This window comes from Peromyscus eremicus, chromosome 4 (assembly GCF_949786415.1).
Source record: "Peromyscus eremicus chromosome 4, PerEre_H2_v1, whole genome shotgun sequence".
Classification (NCBI taxonomy): domain Eukaryota; kingdom Metazoa; phylum Chordata; class Mammalia; order Rodentia; family Cricetidae; genus Peromyscus; species Peromyscus eremicus.
Window position 1 is genome coordinate 102,451,562 of NC_081419.1, and position 16,986 is coordinate 102,468,547.

The window sequence follows — 16,986 nt, forward strand, 5'->3', positions numbered from 1 at the left end:
CACTGGAAGACTTTTCTCAAGTAAACTAGAGGGCACTTCCTCCTACACTGAACAGACATAAACTTAGTATTGAGGACATTCACTCAGGACTGTTCTCTGAACAGTCACTTAAGCCGTGTGCCACAGCACAGAGTGGTGAACAAGATGAGAACTCTCTCCCTCATGAGAACTCACATTCCAGGGATGGAAGGACGGACACACAGGGAAGAGAAACTACACTTAACCAAACAGGCAAACAACGAAGGAGCAACTGTCCACAGAACAGCCAGGGAAGCTGTACTGCAGTGACAACTCAGCAGGCCCTGCACGCCTTTCAAAAAGAAGCATGATCTGTAAAGGAAACAGCAAGGGCAAAGGGCTGAGGACAGAGAGGTCAGGATGGCTGGCACAGACGACAGAGAGCAGAGGGGTCCAAGAGGGTGGGTGACAGGGCACAGTGCAAGTCCATGGCTGATATCCTGAGGAAGACAGAAGCCTCTGGAGGAGTCTACGCCAGAGGAGGACGAACATGACCTGACTTTGCCAGGCTACAGAAGGAAACAAAGACAAGAAAACGGCTGCAAACAGCTCATCAAAACCTCAAGAGTTACACATTCCTGACTGACCAGTGGAGCCTGAAAAGAGAAACTCATTCCCACCTGCACAGAAATCAAAAACAACTGCTCTAATCTAGCAGAGGGTCACAACATCACAAATAATCAATGTGGTAACAGGGGCAGTTTTAAACAACACTAGCAAGAATGTTGACTGGACACCACTTCTAAATGTTAGCTAGCCCCATCTCTTAAAAGATTTATTTCTTGAAGGGCAGTGGTGGTGCACGCCTTTAATCCCAGCACTTGGGAGGCAGAGCCAGGCGGATCTCTGTGAGTTTGAGGCCAGCCTGGTCTACAGAGCAAGATCCAGGACAGGCACCAAAACTACACAGAGAACCCGTCTCAAAAAACAAAAACAAAATTTATTTCTTGAGAAATAACTAGATATGTGATTAGTAATTTATGTAAAAAACATTGACAAATTACTCAAAATCAGAAAGTTTTCTAGTCCATCACCTCAACCACTTAGCTATAACAAAATAATAAGAAAACTTTTCTAATAAAGCACAATATTAGTTATTTGTTTAAATATGATAAAAAGGAAGGGTTCTATGAAACAATTTTAAGGATTTACAAAATTTCTATCAGTATCATTTATGTAAAAGGCATCATTAAAAACGTCTACAACAGGGGCAGGGGACAATTGCTTGCTTCTTCCATTTTCCAAATCTTCCTCAGTGAGAAAATACTTTCATAGTGAAGATCCTTTTTTTTAGGTTTGTTTGTTTTTTTGGTTTTTTGAGACAGGATTTCTCTGTGTAGCTTTGCGCCTTTCCTGGATCTCGCTCTGTAGACCAGGCTGGCCTCGAACTCCCAAAGATCTGCCTGCCTCTGCCTCCCGAGTGCTGGGATTAAAGGTGTGGGCCACCACTGCCCGGCTCCTTTTTTTTTTTTAAATGGAGTTACTAGCATGAGGCCAAAACACATAGGTGATTACATTTGAGTTTTGGAGGCAAAAGGCTAAGTTTATTCTCTAGTGACTTTTTCAGAATCCTACACATGGCTGTCTGGAGAGTGATCTCCAAAGGAACGAACACACCATACTGAAGGCACTCTGCTGGTGGGTGAGTCTGTCATCACCTATGAAGGTCCTGCAGAAAATGACTCAGAGGCCTGAGTAAGGCACTCAGCTTTACACCACTAACAGTGTGCTCAGACTAAAGAACTTTAAATGAGCAAAGCACAAGTCTATGACCTCTCTGATTCACCTACCAACAAGACCAAGAGTACTATTTGCGGTCACTTTACAAAGATGAATTGAGAAACAGTCAAAATCAGGCATTAGTAACACCCAACTACAATCCAAGCATTTGGGAGGCAAAGTCAGTAAAGTGAATTCGAGCCTTTTTTTTAGCTACATAGACAGCAAGACCTTAGTTTAAAAAAGGAAAGAAAGTAAAATGTGCTTTAACACATTATAAAGTCTCAAAACCTATTGAGTATTTGATTCATGATGTATAAATACAGTCCTATTCCAACATCAAATAAGGCATGCCTATTACTGTGTTAGGTTCTCTCATGTTATGTAGTTATGCAAGCACTGCAATTATAAAGGATAAATAAATGAAGAGAACAACTGTATTTACTTACACTTCGGGTCCATGCTAATCGGTCTGTGTTATAACCCATCATGTTCAAGAGACAGATCACAAATAAATTCCATTCCGAGTGGTAACTGGGTCCTCCTGGAGCACTGTGGACATTGTACCACTTGACGAGCATCTGAACTGCTATTTCTTTTGGCAGGATGAACTTAATTGCTTGCAGACACGTTTGTACTATTAAAAGCAAACACCAACAGTATGTTTCCTATGTATGTACTTTTTTCCTCCTTTCAAATGGAAAGGTTTAAATTGCTACTATGTCAAGGCCAGCCACTAGGAAAAGAGAACCGTCATTAAAGAGCCAACCCGGCACAAACATTTCCTCATTAATGTCAATCACTTTAAACCAACTATTGAATTCAACAGGGCTCACAGGAGATCTAAGGACAGCTGTCAGATCCCTAATTTTGGATTAGAAATAGGTGAGCATATAGCCCAGTTCACCTAAGATAATCCTGATTTAAACCACTGCTCCAATAAATAATTATTCTCTTTTCACTCTCAAAACTGTCCTAGTTTGAACAACAAAGTTTACTCTGGGAAAAATATCTAATTTCTACATCAATAAATTTACACAAAATACTGATTAAATCCATACTGATACAACACACAACAAAGGTGTCTAGCAACAGAAATGCTTAAGGGCTACAGCAAGAGGCTCTAAATGAGTAAACATTCCTATCAACCAAAACTGCAACTTTGAGTTTCTAGAAGTCTTCCCTGACCATGCCATAGTGGGTTAGGGCAAATGTTATGTTATAGATACTATTCTTAGTGATGCCAAGTCATTTGTGTGAACGTAGTTACAGTTGAGAGAGCCAAGGGTACTGCCTGCTGTGAACGGCATGGGTCTGCTATTGAGAAAAATGGCTCCAGATAGTAACAGTTTCCGCCCTCGTTCCCTCCCCTCCATCACTGTCACTGACTCCACCTTTTACAGCAGTCTCTTCCTCACCCATCTGCTGTATGAGCACAAACACTGCAAAGACTAGAAGCAAATGGCAACGAATCTCAGAAAACCAAGAGGCAAGTATAGAGAGCTGAAAACAAGTAAGAATTCTTTTGTTTGTTTGTTTGTTTGTTTGTTTGTTTTTGTTTTTTTTTTTGAGACAGGGTTTCTCTGTGTAGTTTTGTGCCTTTCCTGGATCTCGCTCTATAGACCAGGCTGGCCTCGAACGCACAAAGATCCGCCTGCCTCTGCCTCCTGAGTGCTGGGATTAAAGGCGTGTGCCACCATCGCCCGGCGAATTCTTAATAAATAAGAATAAGAGGAATCACTACGAACAGAAACTGTGGGCTGGAGAGATGGTTTAGCAGTGAAGAGCACCAGCTTCTCTTGTAGAGAACCTGGGTTCAATTTCTAGCCCTCATAAAGCAACTCAACCATCCATAACTCTAGTTGTAGATGATCCAATGTCCTCTTCTGGCCTCCATAGGCACTGCATTCATGTGATGCACAGACATACATACAGGCACATACACACATAAAATAAGTCTTTAAAAAAAAGAACAGAAAACTGCTTCCACCAACTGTGTGACATCAAAGTGAGAACACACATAGTACAGTCTGACTCACTCGTACCTAATTCCGAGGTGGCCACTTCAGGGATAGTGATCCTAACCATGGAGCCATTACTCAGTTCCTAGTGCAAAAATGGAAACAAGAAAAACCAGCACTGTAAGAGTTCTAAGTCTTTGAAAGCTTTATATATATATAGTAATTTATACCATCATCTGCCTGTTGAAGCAAAATTCAATAAAATGATTAACTACATTTTTCAATCAGAAATGAATGCTTCTAACTAAATATACATTTTTTGCAAAACACTTCCAAAAATTTTGTTTTAATAAAGTGTCCACTTCCTCCCGAGTGCTAGAACTAAAAACATGCACCACCACGTCCAACCAAGTGTCCACTTTTTATATAAACACTACAAGACACCATCATCAAAAGGTGACTTTCACCAAAAAGACAAAAACATGGGAATATGCAATTAATGGATTAAGCATGCTTGTTTTAAGTAAAATTGTTAAACATTTTTATTAATTACCTGAGAATTTCATACAATGTGTTTTTAACATAGTCACTTCCCTATCCCCAAACTTCCTACTTCCTGTCCTCTCTCCTTTTCCTTAACAACCCATCAAGTCCAACTTGTGCTATCCAAATTGTGGAGTTATCCACTGAAGGGGAGTCACCCCCCAGGGCCATTCCCTTAACAAAACTGACTCTCCTTACCCCAAAAACCATCAACTCCCCATTCCCTCAGTGAGGGATGGAGTTCAGTAAATGTTTAATACAGAAATCTCAGAAAATAGAAACACAATTAAAGTGAAACAGTATAAAATGATAATACATTTTAAAAATTATGAGATAAAGAATGGCAGAGTAACTCAGCAGGTAAAGCAATTCTCTTGAAAGCCTGGCAACTTGCGTTCAATTCTCACAACCCACATGAAGGTGAAGGAGAGAACCAAGTCCACAAAGCTGTCCTCTGACCCCCACATATACACAGCATAAACACAATAATGAATACTTTAAAATCACAAAAAATGTTCCTGTTCCTTTTCACACACGATGAACCTTGGCCAGCTACCTCACCCTTTGAAGGAGGACTTACCAGAGTGACTCTGTTATGAACAGGGTCTCGTACAGAATGAATGTAAGTTCCAAGTTGCTGGAAAGTGCAATCCTCATTGTAGAGAGAATCATTAAGCTTTGAAGAATCCCTCAATTCTGGAACTGGAGACAACAGAACCACCTACAAAAAGTCACAATGCAACACAGATGAAGGACTTTTTGTGAATTAAAGATAAGGAACTATATTTTTGCATATGCTTTGATGATTCCAATCATTCTGCTCCAGTAACGATGAACCTGCAGCAGGCCAAGCTATTCACAGAAAACTATAAAAAGCAATTGACTGACAACATACATACATAGCCATATTACAACATCCTTCAAATGTAGACTACTTCGTCTCCAGGTTTTCTAGCCTGGTGAGCACAGGTACCAGCCTAAGTTGCTCACAGAACTCAGCCTCATTCCCCAATGGCACTCTAAGAGAACAAAAGCTTCTAGCTGACACACTATCATTTACACCTCTTCAGGACTGTCACGTCACCCTCTATCTCTCTTATACTGACACAGACGTCACCTGGCCTTCCTATCTTCAACCCTAAGAAAAACATACCTAAAACCAATCATGACATGACAAACGTCTTCTGACTGCACTCAGAACACTGTCATGTCACCCACCTTCCTTCAAGAACAAACTGTAGGAGTGTCACTTCCAGTGTTATCACTGAACAGCTTTCTAACTTTGGACAACTAAGCTCCATGCACCTCGGTGTATCCAACTATAAAGTGAGGACCAAGTATCTTCCAATCAGTAAAGTTACTATAAAGCCTTACATAGGAAAATACTGATAAAGCAGACAGTGCCTAGCATGTAGAAATGTTGAAATAAGAATTATTATTAAGTATTATTCTATTATCCCACTCTGCTCTGCCTCACCCAACACACTACTTACACATTTCACAGAACTACTGAGTCTTTAGGAGATGGAGATACAAGCATTAAAAGATCTTCTAGCTGGCCGGGTGGTAGTGGGCCTTTAATCCCAGCACTTGGGAGGGAGAGGCAGGCGGATCTCTGTGAGTTCGAGGCCAGCTGGGCTACAGAGTGAGTTCCAGGCCAATTAGAGCTGTTACACAGAGAAACCCTGTCTCAGGGAGATAAAAAAAGTCTTCTAGCTAGATATGGTCGTGCATACCTGTAGTCCCAGCACAGAGGAGGTGAAAGCAGGGCATCAGGAGCTCAAGGTTACCTGAGTTTACACAAGTCTGAGGCCAGTGTGAGCTACATGTGATAACCTCGGGAAGAGTCTTTTGCACTCTCCTGTCCTGTGTTCATACCCTTGCCCTGAACAGCCCTTTCTATTTACCCTTCTTGGCCTCAAAATTCAGGCCAGGAATGACAGGCCTCCCAGCAATGTATACTCCCTTCAGTAAACGGAGCATTAACACCGTCTGTTCTTCACTTATAACTCTTAACAGACTATCCTAAATTATGACTTCTTATGCAGACCACACATCTACTACATCCTGGTAAACTGTGGATCTCTAGATAGAAGAAAAATGTGCCATTTTCACCTCGACAACTTCAGAGAACACTTCCCACAGCACAAAGGAGGTCAGCACGTGGTAACCATCACTTGTACTTGAAACATGCATCTGTACATATTACCTAAAATTAAGTTAACCATGGAAAGAATTCCTGACCAAACTTCTTTAAAACACGATGAACAGTTGACAAGACTTCTTACCTCATCCATTGATCCAAGTAATTTACCCAGAGGCTTGGGAGTACTAACACCATCAAGGGGCGTACTAGGCCGAGGCATCATGTTGGACATCGTCAAGGAAGGAGCCGGAAGTCCAGGAATAAAAACTTTCCCCACCTTTGAGCAATAAAAAGATGGGGGGGATGGTAATGAACAGATCATATTTTAAGCTAATGTTTAGGCACATGAACTAAAAGTTGAAGTTCACCTCACTAAACACAACACATATTTAACAACTTTTCAAATTAGACCCGCCAACTGTGAATGCCTCAGTATAAATTCTTTTGATTCAGGAACCTTTTTTGTAGAAAAACTGGAAAGAGATATTAATATAGTTAAGATAGTATATAAAATCTCATAAAGCACATCTCAAGAGTCATATTTATAACCCCCTTTATATAAAAATTCAAAAAGGAGGAAAAGTAAACAAACTGTTCTTTAGTGACACATAAGTGCAAAAGCTAACAAAATCAAAGGGCGGTTTATTGGAAAAGTCAGGCTAGTGTGTTAGGGAGGCAGGTGGCAGTTGCATTCAGAGAACAGAAAGAATAAAGCTGCTGGAAGGCCAGGTATCCAGGAGATGAAGGCAGGAGGGTCCCAAGACCTGTGCTACTTAGTGAGATCCTGCCTCAAAAAAAAAGAAAGAAAAAACAAATAATAATTTAACAGAGGAAAAAAAGAGATACTGGCAAAACATTTTCTTCATTATTCCTCAAACTAAGTATATATTATTTACTTACTTTTGGGTTTTTCTGGGGCGGGGGTGGGGGGTGTGGGGATGGGGGTGGGGGGTGTGGGGGGTGTGGGGGTGGTGGGGGGTGTGGGGGTGGTAGGCGGGGTGTGTGTTTGTTTGAGGCAGGGTCTCACTATGTAGCTCTGGCTCTCCTGGAACTCACTATGTAGACCAAGCTAACCTTGAATTCAGAGATCCACCTGCCTCTGCCTCCCAAGTGCTGGGATTACAGGCATGCACCACCCTGCCCAGCTTATATATTTTTAAATTTGACAAAGGTTACAAAAGGAAGCTACAACCAACATATATAATGTTTAATATAATGAAATACTGCAACGTTGATGCGTCCCAAAGCTGCTCATCTTCCATTCCAAAACTGGTTTTTAATACTCTACCTACTCTCAATAAAGGTTTCCCATGCGATGGAGACAGGTGCATAGTATCGATGCATTTAAAAGGGAGCCCTAGGCCAAATCAGGACTGGCCTCCACAATTAGCTTCATTTTCACTTAACAAGAATCTTCTGTCAAACTGCACAGCAGAAGCAGAGCCAATTGTAAATGATGGGGCGTTCTACCAAATGCACAAAGCACTGCTTTTGACATACCCGAACCACTCCTGTGTACAGCACCAGATTCCCGTTGCCTTCCAGTACCAACATGGTGTCTATCTTCTGAAAACAAAAACCAAAATCTCTTGTATCATGAGTAAATTAATATAATTTTCCATAACAATCTGATAAAGCATAGTGATTTTCAATATGCATTTACCTCCACTGGTGCTGCATCTTTTGCGTGGACATTGGTGACAGAGCCAAAGATGAGCTGGGTCTTGTCATTACTCTCTTGAAACTTTACACAGCTAAATATGAAAGTAAAAACAGAAAGAAACAAGTCTTAAGAGTGTCATTTGAGCCAGGCGTGGTGGAGCACGCCTTTAATTTCAGCACTTGGTAAGGTGGATCTCTGTGAGTTCAAGGCCAGTCTGGTCTATAGAGCAAGTTCCAAGACAGCCAGGGCTACATAGAGACTCCGTCTTAAAAGAGAAAGAGAGAGAGAAACAAGTCTGAGAGCAAGGGAGGGCTACAAAAGAGCAGCAAATGGAAAACCTTCAAGGTGACAAAGGCACTTTGTATCTTTAACTGTTATGACAGTCATACAAATCTGCAGATAGGAGAAAGCTGCATGAATTCATATAAATACACACAGGAATGAATACATGTAAAACCAGAGAAAGGTGTGTGGGTCATATTGATACCAGTTTCCTGATTTTAAAAACATGCTGCAGTTACATAAGATGTTACCACTGAGAGAAAACTACATGGGGCCAGAGAGCTACAAGGCTAGGCAGGTAAAGCCAGACAGACTGGGTGTAATCCCTAGGACCGTATAGTGAAGGAGAGAACAGATTCCCCCAACTTGCCCTCAGACCTCCACTCGAATGCCACAGGACAGATGGACACAAAAACAAAACACGCAATGAAGTAATAAAAAGTTTAAATTAAAAAAGACTTCATGATATAGAAGGACCTCACTACAACTTTGCAACTTGCTGTAAGCTACAGTTGTTATTAAATGAAAAGGAAAATGAGTAGAAAAAAACATGTGAATAGGCACTTCTCCTATGAAGGCAAGTATGTGGCTAGTAGCCACATGAGAAAATGATCATTATCAAAACCATCAGGAAGGGGCTGGAGAGATAGCTCAGACGTTAGGAACACTGACTGCTCTTCCAGCCAACCAGGTTTGGTTCCCAATACCCACATACCAGCTCACAACAATTTGTAACTCTAGTTCCAGGGGATCTGATGTGCTCTTCTGCCAAGAACCTTTGTGGGCACCAGAAAGGCACACACATAGTACACAGACATACATGCAGATAAAACATACATACACAGAAAATAATTACTTTTTTAAAAAGCATCAGGTGTTGGAGCCCACTAGGTTTCCTAGTGGCTGTACCCAGCAGGACTGCATAAGAGACTGATTGGACCATGGGCCTGGGTACCAGGTGACTGTAACTAGCAAGGGGAAGGTCTTTTGCTCCACCCCTTGGCATTGTTATAAATAGACCTTTGGAATAAAGTACTGGGCCAGTGGATAAGGATCCAGGTCCACCTGAGTCTATCCTGTGTTTCTCTCTGTTTCTCTCCTCTCTATTCCTACGTCTCTTATCCCTCATTCCTCAAGAGTTCCTAGGGTAAGTAAGTGTGGGGACTAGTCCCCTACAATCAGGAAAATATAAATAGAAACCACTTGGCACTCCATTAGGGTGGCTATAATCAAAGATGCTGACAACACAAAGAGACACAAACCTTCACACACTGAAGGAAGAAACGCAAAAGTGTACAGCCTATTTGGAAATCAACTGGCTAATTTCTTGAAATGTTCAACATGATTTACCAGTCAGTCCAACAATTCCACTGTTAGGTATCTACCCAAGAAAAGCAAAATTATATACGTCCAAAGTATTTTTCCACAGGTTCCTAATTCACAGTGGCCAAAAAGTGAAAACAGCAGGCATGTTGACGCACGCCTTTAATCCCAGAGGGAGGAGGAGGCAGAGGCAGGTGGATCTCTTTGTGTTCAAAGCCAGCTTGGTCTGCATAGTTTCTGGATATCCAGGGCTATATAATGAGATAAACTATCCATCAATTGGTAAGCAGGCAAATGTGACCTATCTATACAATGAGTACTGTACAAACACTGAGGAAGTTCTCATACATGTCCCAACAGGGTGGATCCTAAAAATCACTATGAAAAGCAAAAAAGTTGATCACAAAAAAAAAAAAACCAAACCCCCCCCCCCAAAAAAAACCACTTTTATAGGACAGGGTGTTGTGGTGACAAATGCTTTTAATTCCAGAATTTGGGAGGCAGAGGCCAAGCAGACCTCTTAAGTTTCAGGCCAGCTAGGGCTACAAAATAATAATAATAATAAAAAAATTTTTTTTAGAAATATGGCTAATATACAAGGCAGAAAGCACCCTAAAATAAAGCCTGAGGCTGGGAGCAAATGGCAGAGGGTTCCTCCATGGTGATGGGAATGTTTAAACCTGGACTGTGGGAGCTGGTGGCTACACACCACTATAAATTTACCAAAACTCATGTAACTGTACACTTACTACAAGTTAATCTTATGATATATAATCTAACTCCCAATAAGGCTACACAAGAAAAATAGAAAGGGAGAGAAGGAATCGGTCCTAAATTTCTTCCAAAATAATGGGAAATAGAAACTTACCGTAACTGAAGCTGGGCCTCCACTAAAAAGCACAAGAACTTCTGTCCACACAGGTCAGTTGTTATAAATACCTTGGAGGCGTGGGAATTTTTCTCTCTGAAGTAGACACATTAATAAACTATCAGTCTTAGTCCAAAAATCTACTACCGTAACTTAATCTTTGGAAACATTCTATGAGAAAGTGAAATACTTCCTGGATCAAGCACTAACCACGACACAAAAACTCCATGTGTATGTGCTCCACTATCACTTCTAAACTCATCTCTCCACTTTCAGATTCCCTCCTTTACCCATCACTTCTTTTCTCTCCATGTGCAATGCTTCCTCTACTGAGTACCACCCTACTCAAGCGCTCTCATGTTAAAGGTCAGACTAGGGCCTAAAAAGGATGATCTAAAGAGTTCAGTGGAGGGCTATGAAGGTGGCGCAACTAGAAGGCACTTGCCATGCAAACGTAAGGACCGGGGTTCAAATTCCCAGAACCCAACTAAGTGTCAGGTGAGCGTGGCAGTCCACGTATAACCCAGGACTCGGAAAACAGAGACGGGGTACCAGGAGCAGGATGGCTAGCTGGACTAGTCATATCAGTGAACTCTGGATTCAACTGAAAGACCCTGCTTCAATGAATAAGGTACAGAAGGTACAAAAATCAAGGAAGACTCCTAATATCAAGCTCATACCAGTGTAACTGTACATGCAAACACACACCACACACACACACACACACACACACACACACACACACACACACACACACGGGAAAAAGACAAGGGGGAGGAGATATTTGGTCAGGAGTAAAAATGTTCTGTAGCTAGGTAAAAAACTCACTCTTCTTTTAGATATACAAAGCAACAAATTTGGATGAAATTCAGAGACTACTACTTTTCATTACATAGTTCATCAAACACAAAACACTCCCAGACACCTCCTTAAAACATTCAATAAAAGCCACACACGCCTTTAATCCCAGCACTTGGGAGGCAGAGGCAGGCAGATCTCTGTGAGTTCGAGGCCAGCCTGGTCTATAAATCGAGTTACACAGAGAAACCCTGTCTCGGAAAACAAAAAAAAAAAACTAGCTAATAAGCCTATGCTTGTCCTCACCTCCCATTTGCCTTCTGTACCATGCTTCCCTACCACCCTTCACTCTAAGGTGAGTGACCAGAGTTGTCACTGTACCTCTCTCTGAGGCAATAGTCAGGGCCAGATAGTACCAGCACCTGGAAATACCAACACTACTCTCTTCTTGAAATGTCTGTATGTTTGTGATGTCCCTGCTGCTACTCCCACCTGACTTCGCGCGCGCGCTCGCTCTCTCTCTCTCTCTCTCTCTCTCTCTCTCTCTCTCTCTTTCTCTCTCTCTCTCTCTCTCTGCAGCAGCTCTCATCCATCACCCACCATCTGAATCCTGAGTCTCCAGCCTTCTACACTACTCAACTTTTAACTTGTTAGGAGGTGGAAGACTAATGTGAAAATTCAATGTTTAAAAACTCTGCCTAGGAAAAGGCCTACACACTACACATACCCACCACCACCTAATGATTCCAGAATTAACAGAAATTTAAATTTATCCACAGGCCCTCCAGGGACCCCCGAAACTCATTCTTTAAATCCTAGTGCACCCCTCTTGCCTCAGTCACACCTACACTTGTTCTGCTGTTTCTGTTTACTATGCCCATGGAAGCAGGCCTAAAAAGCAACTGCTCTCTCAAGCCTCTTCATTCTTAACTGTCCCCTCCCCTCACAAAGCAAAGTAGGAACATCTGTGATTCACACTTACACTCGGAACTGCTCTTTGGAACACTGCTGCTACTGTGCCCATCTTCCCAAAGCCTTACCTGCAGGATAGTAAGTGCTCCAGTGTCACCATCTTTAGCTATATGTTAGACAATCACTAAACTGCCGTGCTACTTAGCACACACACTGGCATGTGGCTGAATTAATTAACAAATTATCAATGAGATCATAAGAGGATCAGGGTCATTTATTTCTCAAAAAGTAGAGCTGACATATAGCACAAAGACAAAATTTACCCAAAACTGCTATAAAATCTCAAATTCCTAAAGCTACATATGGTGGTTTAAATGAGATTGGCCCCCTTAGGCTCAAATTTAAATGTTTAGTCCCCAGATGAAGAGCAGTCAGGGAAGGATTAGGAGGTGTGGCCTTGTAGGAGGAGGTGTGTCTCTAGGAGTGAGCTGTGAGGTTTCAAAAGCCCACTCCAGGCCCAGGGTCTCACTCTTGCTCTGCCGGATACCTATGGATCAGGATGTAAGCTCTCAGCTACTATTCTAACTACATGCCTGTCTGCTTCCCACCATATGAAACTATAAGCAAGCCCCCCAATTAAATGTTTTCCCTTATAAGTGTTGCCTTAGTGTCTCTTCACAGCAAGAAAACTCTGACTATGGCATTACAGAAGTAAGTGTTTTGCCCCAAAACTTCAAACACCTCAAATCTCAAAGGTTACTATATTAAAGAAATATTCAATGAAAAAATTTTCATGATCACTTAGCATCAATAATTTCTTCTAAAATTAAGGTATAAATATGTATCTCTACAGTGTTAATACCATAACTAATGTTGAAGGACATTTTAAAACACTTCACACATATTTGGCAAGCACTCTATCACATAGTTAAACCACCAGGCATAACACCAAACATTTCTAAAATGTTAATAATACTTTTCTTTGACTATAAAATTATATCCACCAAACCTTATATTAGGAAGTGTTTCAGTCCACAAGTGGTCAATGCACAGCTCAGGAATAATAGGCTCTGTTTCTGGTGCCAAAAATGAGTCGTTGAAACTTCCACTTGGAGAATGAGAAACGCTGTGTCTCTTTGGCGACTGATTATGGCTTGAAAGGTTGAATCTTTGCACCCCTGAGAAAGAGTGCACACCTAAGGCAGGAGAATGAGCACGGCTGCAAAATAACCAGAGAGAGGGCGTGACCATGAGCAACCGGGCTCCTAACACGTGCCAATACACATGGGAAGCACTCGGGGTACAATCCCAGTTACACAGACACTTTCAGAAATGAACAGCTATTTAAATGGTTTGTTCTAATGCAAGTTAGATAGCCTAAAGCTTTATTTAGAACTTATGTTAAAATGTACTCATGCCAGGCACAGAGGAGCATGTCTTTAATCCTAGCACTCAGGAGGCAGACAGGCAGATCTCTGTGAGTTCAAGGCCAGCCTGATCTACATACTGAGTTCCAGGACAGCCAAGGCAACACAGAGACTCTGTCTTCAAATAAATAAATAAATAAATAAATTTTTAAGAATTAAAATTTAAAAAAAAAAAATTTTCACTTAGAACTGAAAATGAGTCTATATTCTTCTTCAAAGAATAAATGGAGCCAGGTGGTGGTAGCGCTCGCCTTTAATCCCAGCACTCGGGAGGCAGAGGCAGGCAGATCTCTGTGAGTTTGAGGCCAGCCTGGGCTACAGAGCGAGTTCCAGGACAGGTACCAAAGCTACACAAGAAACCCTGTCTCAAAAAGCCAAAATAGCCGGGCGGTGGTGGCGCACGCCTTTAATCCCAGCACTCGGAAGGCAGAGGCAGGCGGATCTCTGTGAGTTCGAGGCCAGCCTGGGCTACCAAGTGAGTCCCCAGGAAAGGCGCAAAGCTACACAGAGAAACCCTGTCTCAAAAAACCAAAAAAAAAAAAAAAGCCATAATAATAATAATAATAAATAAATAAATGGTATACATTATTCAAAGTATGTTGCTGTACTTTCAGACATATGCAAACTAGCCAAGCAATGGTGGCGCATGCCATTAATCCCAGCACATAAAACGCAGAGGCAGGTGGATCTCTTGGAGTTCAAGGCCAACCTGGTTTACAGAGTAAGTTCCAGGCACAAAGAAACCCTGTCTGAAATTTAAAAAAAAAAAAAAAAATTAAGGTTAAAAAAACTAACAAATTACTTGTAGAATTAAATGTTCATCCAAGTGCTGGCACATTATGGGAGAAACAATGCTACTTTACAGCATCATAAGCAAGTTCTAAATTCGACTCAAACACAAAATATTGGGGCATCAGAGATTTAGAAGTCTTAAAGTGACCATAATCGGGTTTACATCTAGTCCCCCTAAAAACTACCCAAGAACTGTCAACAGAAACCTTAAAATCTTCAAAGCATAAGAGAGCTAAAAAAGCAGGTATCCGTTGCTTGGAATATCTTGTTTAAAACGAGGAAAGGCGCCCACCTGAGAGCCGCCATGTTGGAGATGGAAGGCGAGCGAGAATGCAGACTGGGTGACGAGGCAGAGCGACTCTGGCTGTGAATGGAGGAGTAATTCTGGAAAGGTGAAGCCACAGGGGATTCGCCTTTGGAGAGGCTTCTGAGGTGTGCTGTGAGGGAGCTGCTAGTGGCTACGTTCTGAAGGGTCCCTGCCTGCTCAGGGAACTTTAAAACCGCATTCTCTTCCTTAAGTCAAAATGAACGGGAAAAATAAGCAGTTAGAATTTAGAATAAAGAATGAATGGAAACTCCATTGACTCAAAACTGTGCAAGGGTTCAGGATTTACTCTCTCTCACAGGAAGAAGCACTACCAGTCCCCCTCACCTCTGGCTTTACTCTCCGCAGAGTCCACACAGAATGCACATTCTGAACAGCATCATAGGTCATTACAATGGAGGGGTCGATATTAAGGAACACAATTTTCATTGCAGGATCTACAACATACTGCACCCGTGATGAGCCAAAAAGACCTGAAAATCAAAATGGAAATGAACAGGTATAGAATAGTGGCTTTACTCTTTTAAAAGAATTATTTATGAAGAAAGTTTTCATCGTTCCTAAAAGGAAAGGGAACCAAGCCAATTAAAGCACAAAACCCATTCAATATTATGTAACTGACAATAAATTTTAAATTGCCTGAGTGTCAACTTCTTCTAAATGCATTGAACATGACAGGACTAGTTGCACTTTGACATACATATAACTCAAAAGTTGAAGCTTTGTCCTGATTCATCATTAAACTCATGAGCCAGAGGCAAGAGGTCCAAAACTATTTCAACAATCAACCTCCTCTTCTTTTTCTTATTTTTGGAGGAGGGGGGTTGTTTGTTTGTTTGTTTGTTTGTTTGTTTGAGACACTTTCATTATGTAGCTCTGGCTGTCCTGCCTGGAACACACTAGGTACACCAGGCTGGCCTCAAACTCAGAGATCCACCTGCCTCTGCCTCCCAAGTGCTGGGATTAAAGGCACACACCACCACATCCAGCCAACAATCAACTTCTTTCAAGATTACAGTCATCTGTTGGAAAGGTCTGACTGACTGGCTCACTGGCTCTCTTCTGTCCTCTAATAATTAACCCAGAAGTAGTGAACAATAGGTGTTTTACTTATTACAAATGAAAAGTTTTTCCTGCTGAGTTCAGTTATTTTTTTCTATAGCACCACAGAACAGTTTCTATATCCTTAACAATTTCCTTCTCAGTTAAAATACTGGAGAATGAAAAAAACATGATTATTCTGCAGAAATAAAAAATTATTATATAAAGAAATAATAAAGGCATGGTGACACACACCTTTAATACCAGCACTTGGGAGGCAGTGGCAGGCAGATCTCTGTGAATCTGAGGCCAGCCTGATCTACATAGAGAGTTCCAGCCCAGCCAGGCATACACAGTAGGATCCTGACTCCAAAAAATGAAAAACAAACAAAATAAATAAAAAAACTGTTTCATAATGCCACCATCCCACTAAAGTTAGAGGGTTTTTCTTTTTAGGAGAGGGAGGAATGGAGCTGGAGATGGCTTGGCCATAAGAGTGCTTGCTGCTCTTGCAGAAGACCCAAGTTCACTTTCTAACACCCATGTCAGGCAGCTCACAACCACCTGTAACTCCAGCTCCAAGGATCCAATCCTATCTTCTGGCCTCTGTGGGCATCTGAACTCATGTGCACATACCCACACATGGGTATACACACATAAACATAATTAAAATTAACAATAATATTCTTTAAGAAAGAGGAAAACAGAAGCTTCACTGTGTTGCCCAGGCTGCCCCCAAAGTGCTAGTCTTAAGCAATCTTCCTGCTTACCAGCACACCCCATTTTTATCAAATCAGAATCTTACTGTGTTTACAGTTTTATGTATTATTCTTAACATCCTACATGATCAACAATCTTTTTTGCCATTTGCTACAACCTTTAAAAAGAAAGCTGGTATGTTTTACAAAAATAGGACAGAGGTTTGATTTAGCCTGTGGCTATCCCACTCATGAGGCAAGAGATGAAACCTCAGTGGCATTTGGAATGCACCAGTAAAATGACCAAAGACTATAAATGGCCTTCCAGTCTTCAGTCTTTATTATTTGTAGGTGTCAACTCATGTTTGGTAAAGCCTAAACTTAAAGCCAAGTATATAGCAATACTTCAGATACATTCAAAGTGTGGAACGCCAGTAAACTTGAACCAAAAAGGTGAAATACTAAAATGT

The 16,986-nt window shown here is 41.4% G+C and overlaps 1 protein-coding gene across 2 annotated transcripts in view; it reads right to left on the minus strand.

The window, feature by feature from the left end:
* Positions 1-16,986, minus strand: part of Anapc1 (anaphase promoting complex subunit 1) — an 85,132-nt gene that overhangs the window by 50,323 nt on the left and 17,823 nt on the right. For both annotated transcript variants that reach the window (XM_059261388.1, XM_059261387.1), the window contains exons 8-17: positions 15,105-15,250; positions 14,745-14,965; positions 13,243-13,452; positions 10,524-10,619; positions 8,051-8,141; positions 7,888-7,953; positions 6,530-6,664; positions 4,822-4,962; positions 3,783-3,843; positions 2,187-2,374 (exon numbers count right to left, since the gene is read on the minus strand). In XM_059261388.1, the coding sequence (XP_059117371.1) occupies positions 2,187-2,374; positions 3,783-3,843; positions 4,822-4,962; positions 6,530-6,664; positions 7,888-7,953; positions 8,051-8,141; positions 10,524-10,619; positions 13,243-13,452; positions 14,745-14,965; positions 15,105-15,250 (1,355 nt within the window). The remainder of the gene's footprint in view (positions 1-2,186; positions 2,375-3,782; positions 3,844-4,821; positions 4,963-6,529; positions 6,665-7,887; positions 7,954-8,050; positions 8,142-10,523; positions 10,620-13,242; positions 13,453-14,744; positions 14,966-15,104; positions 15,251-16,986) is intronic.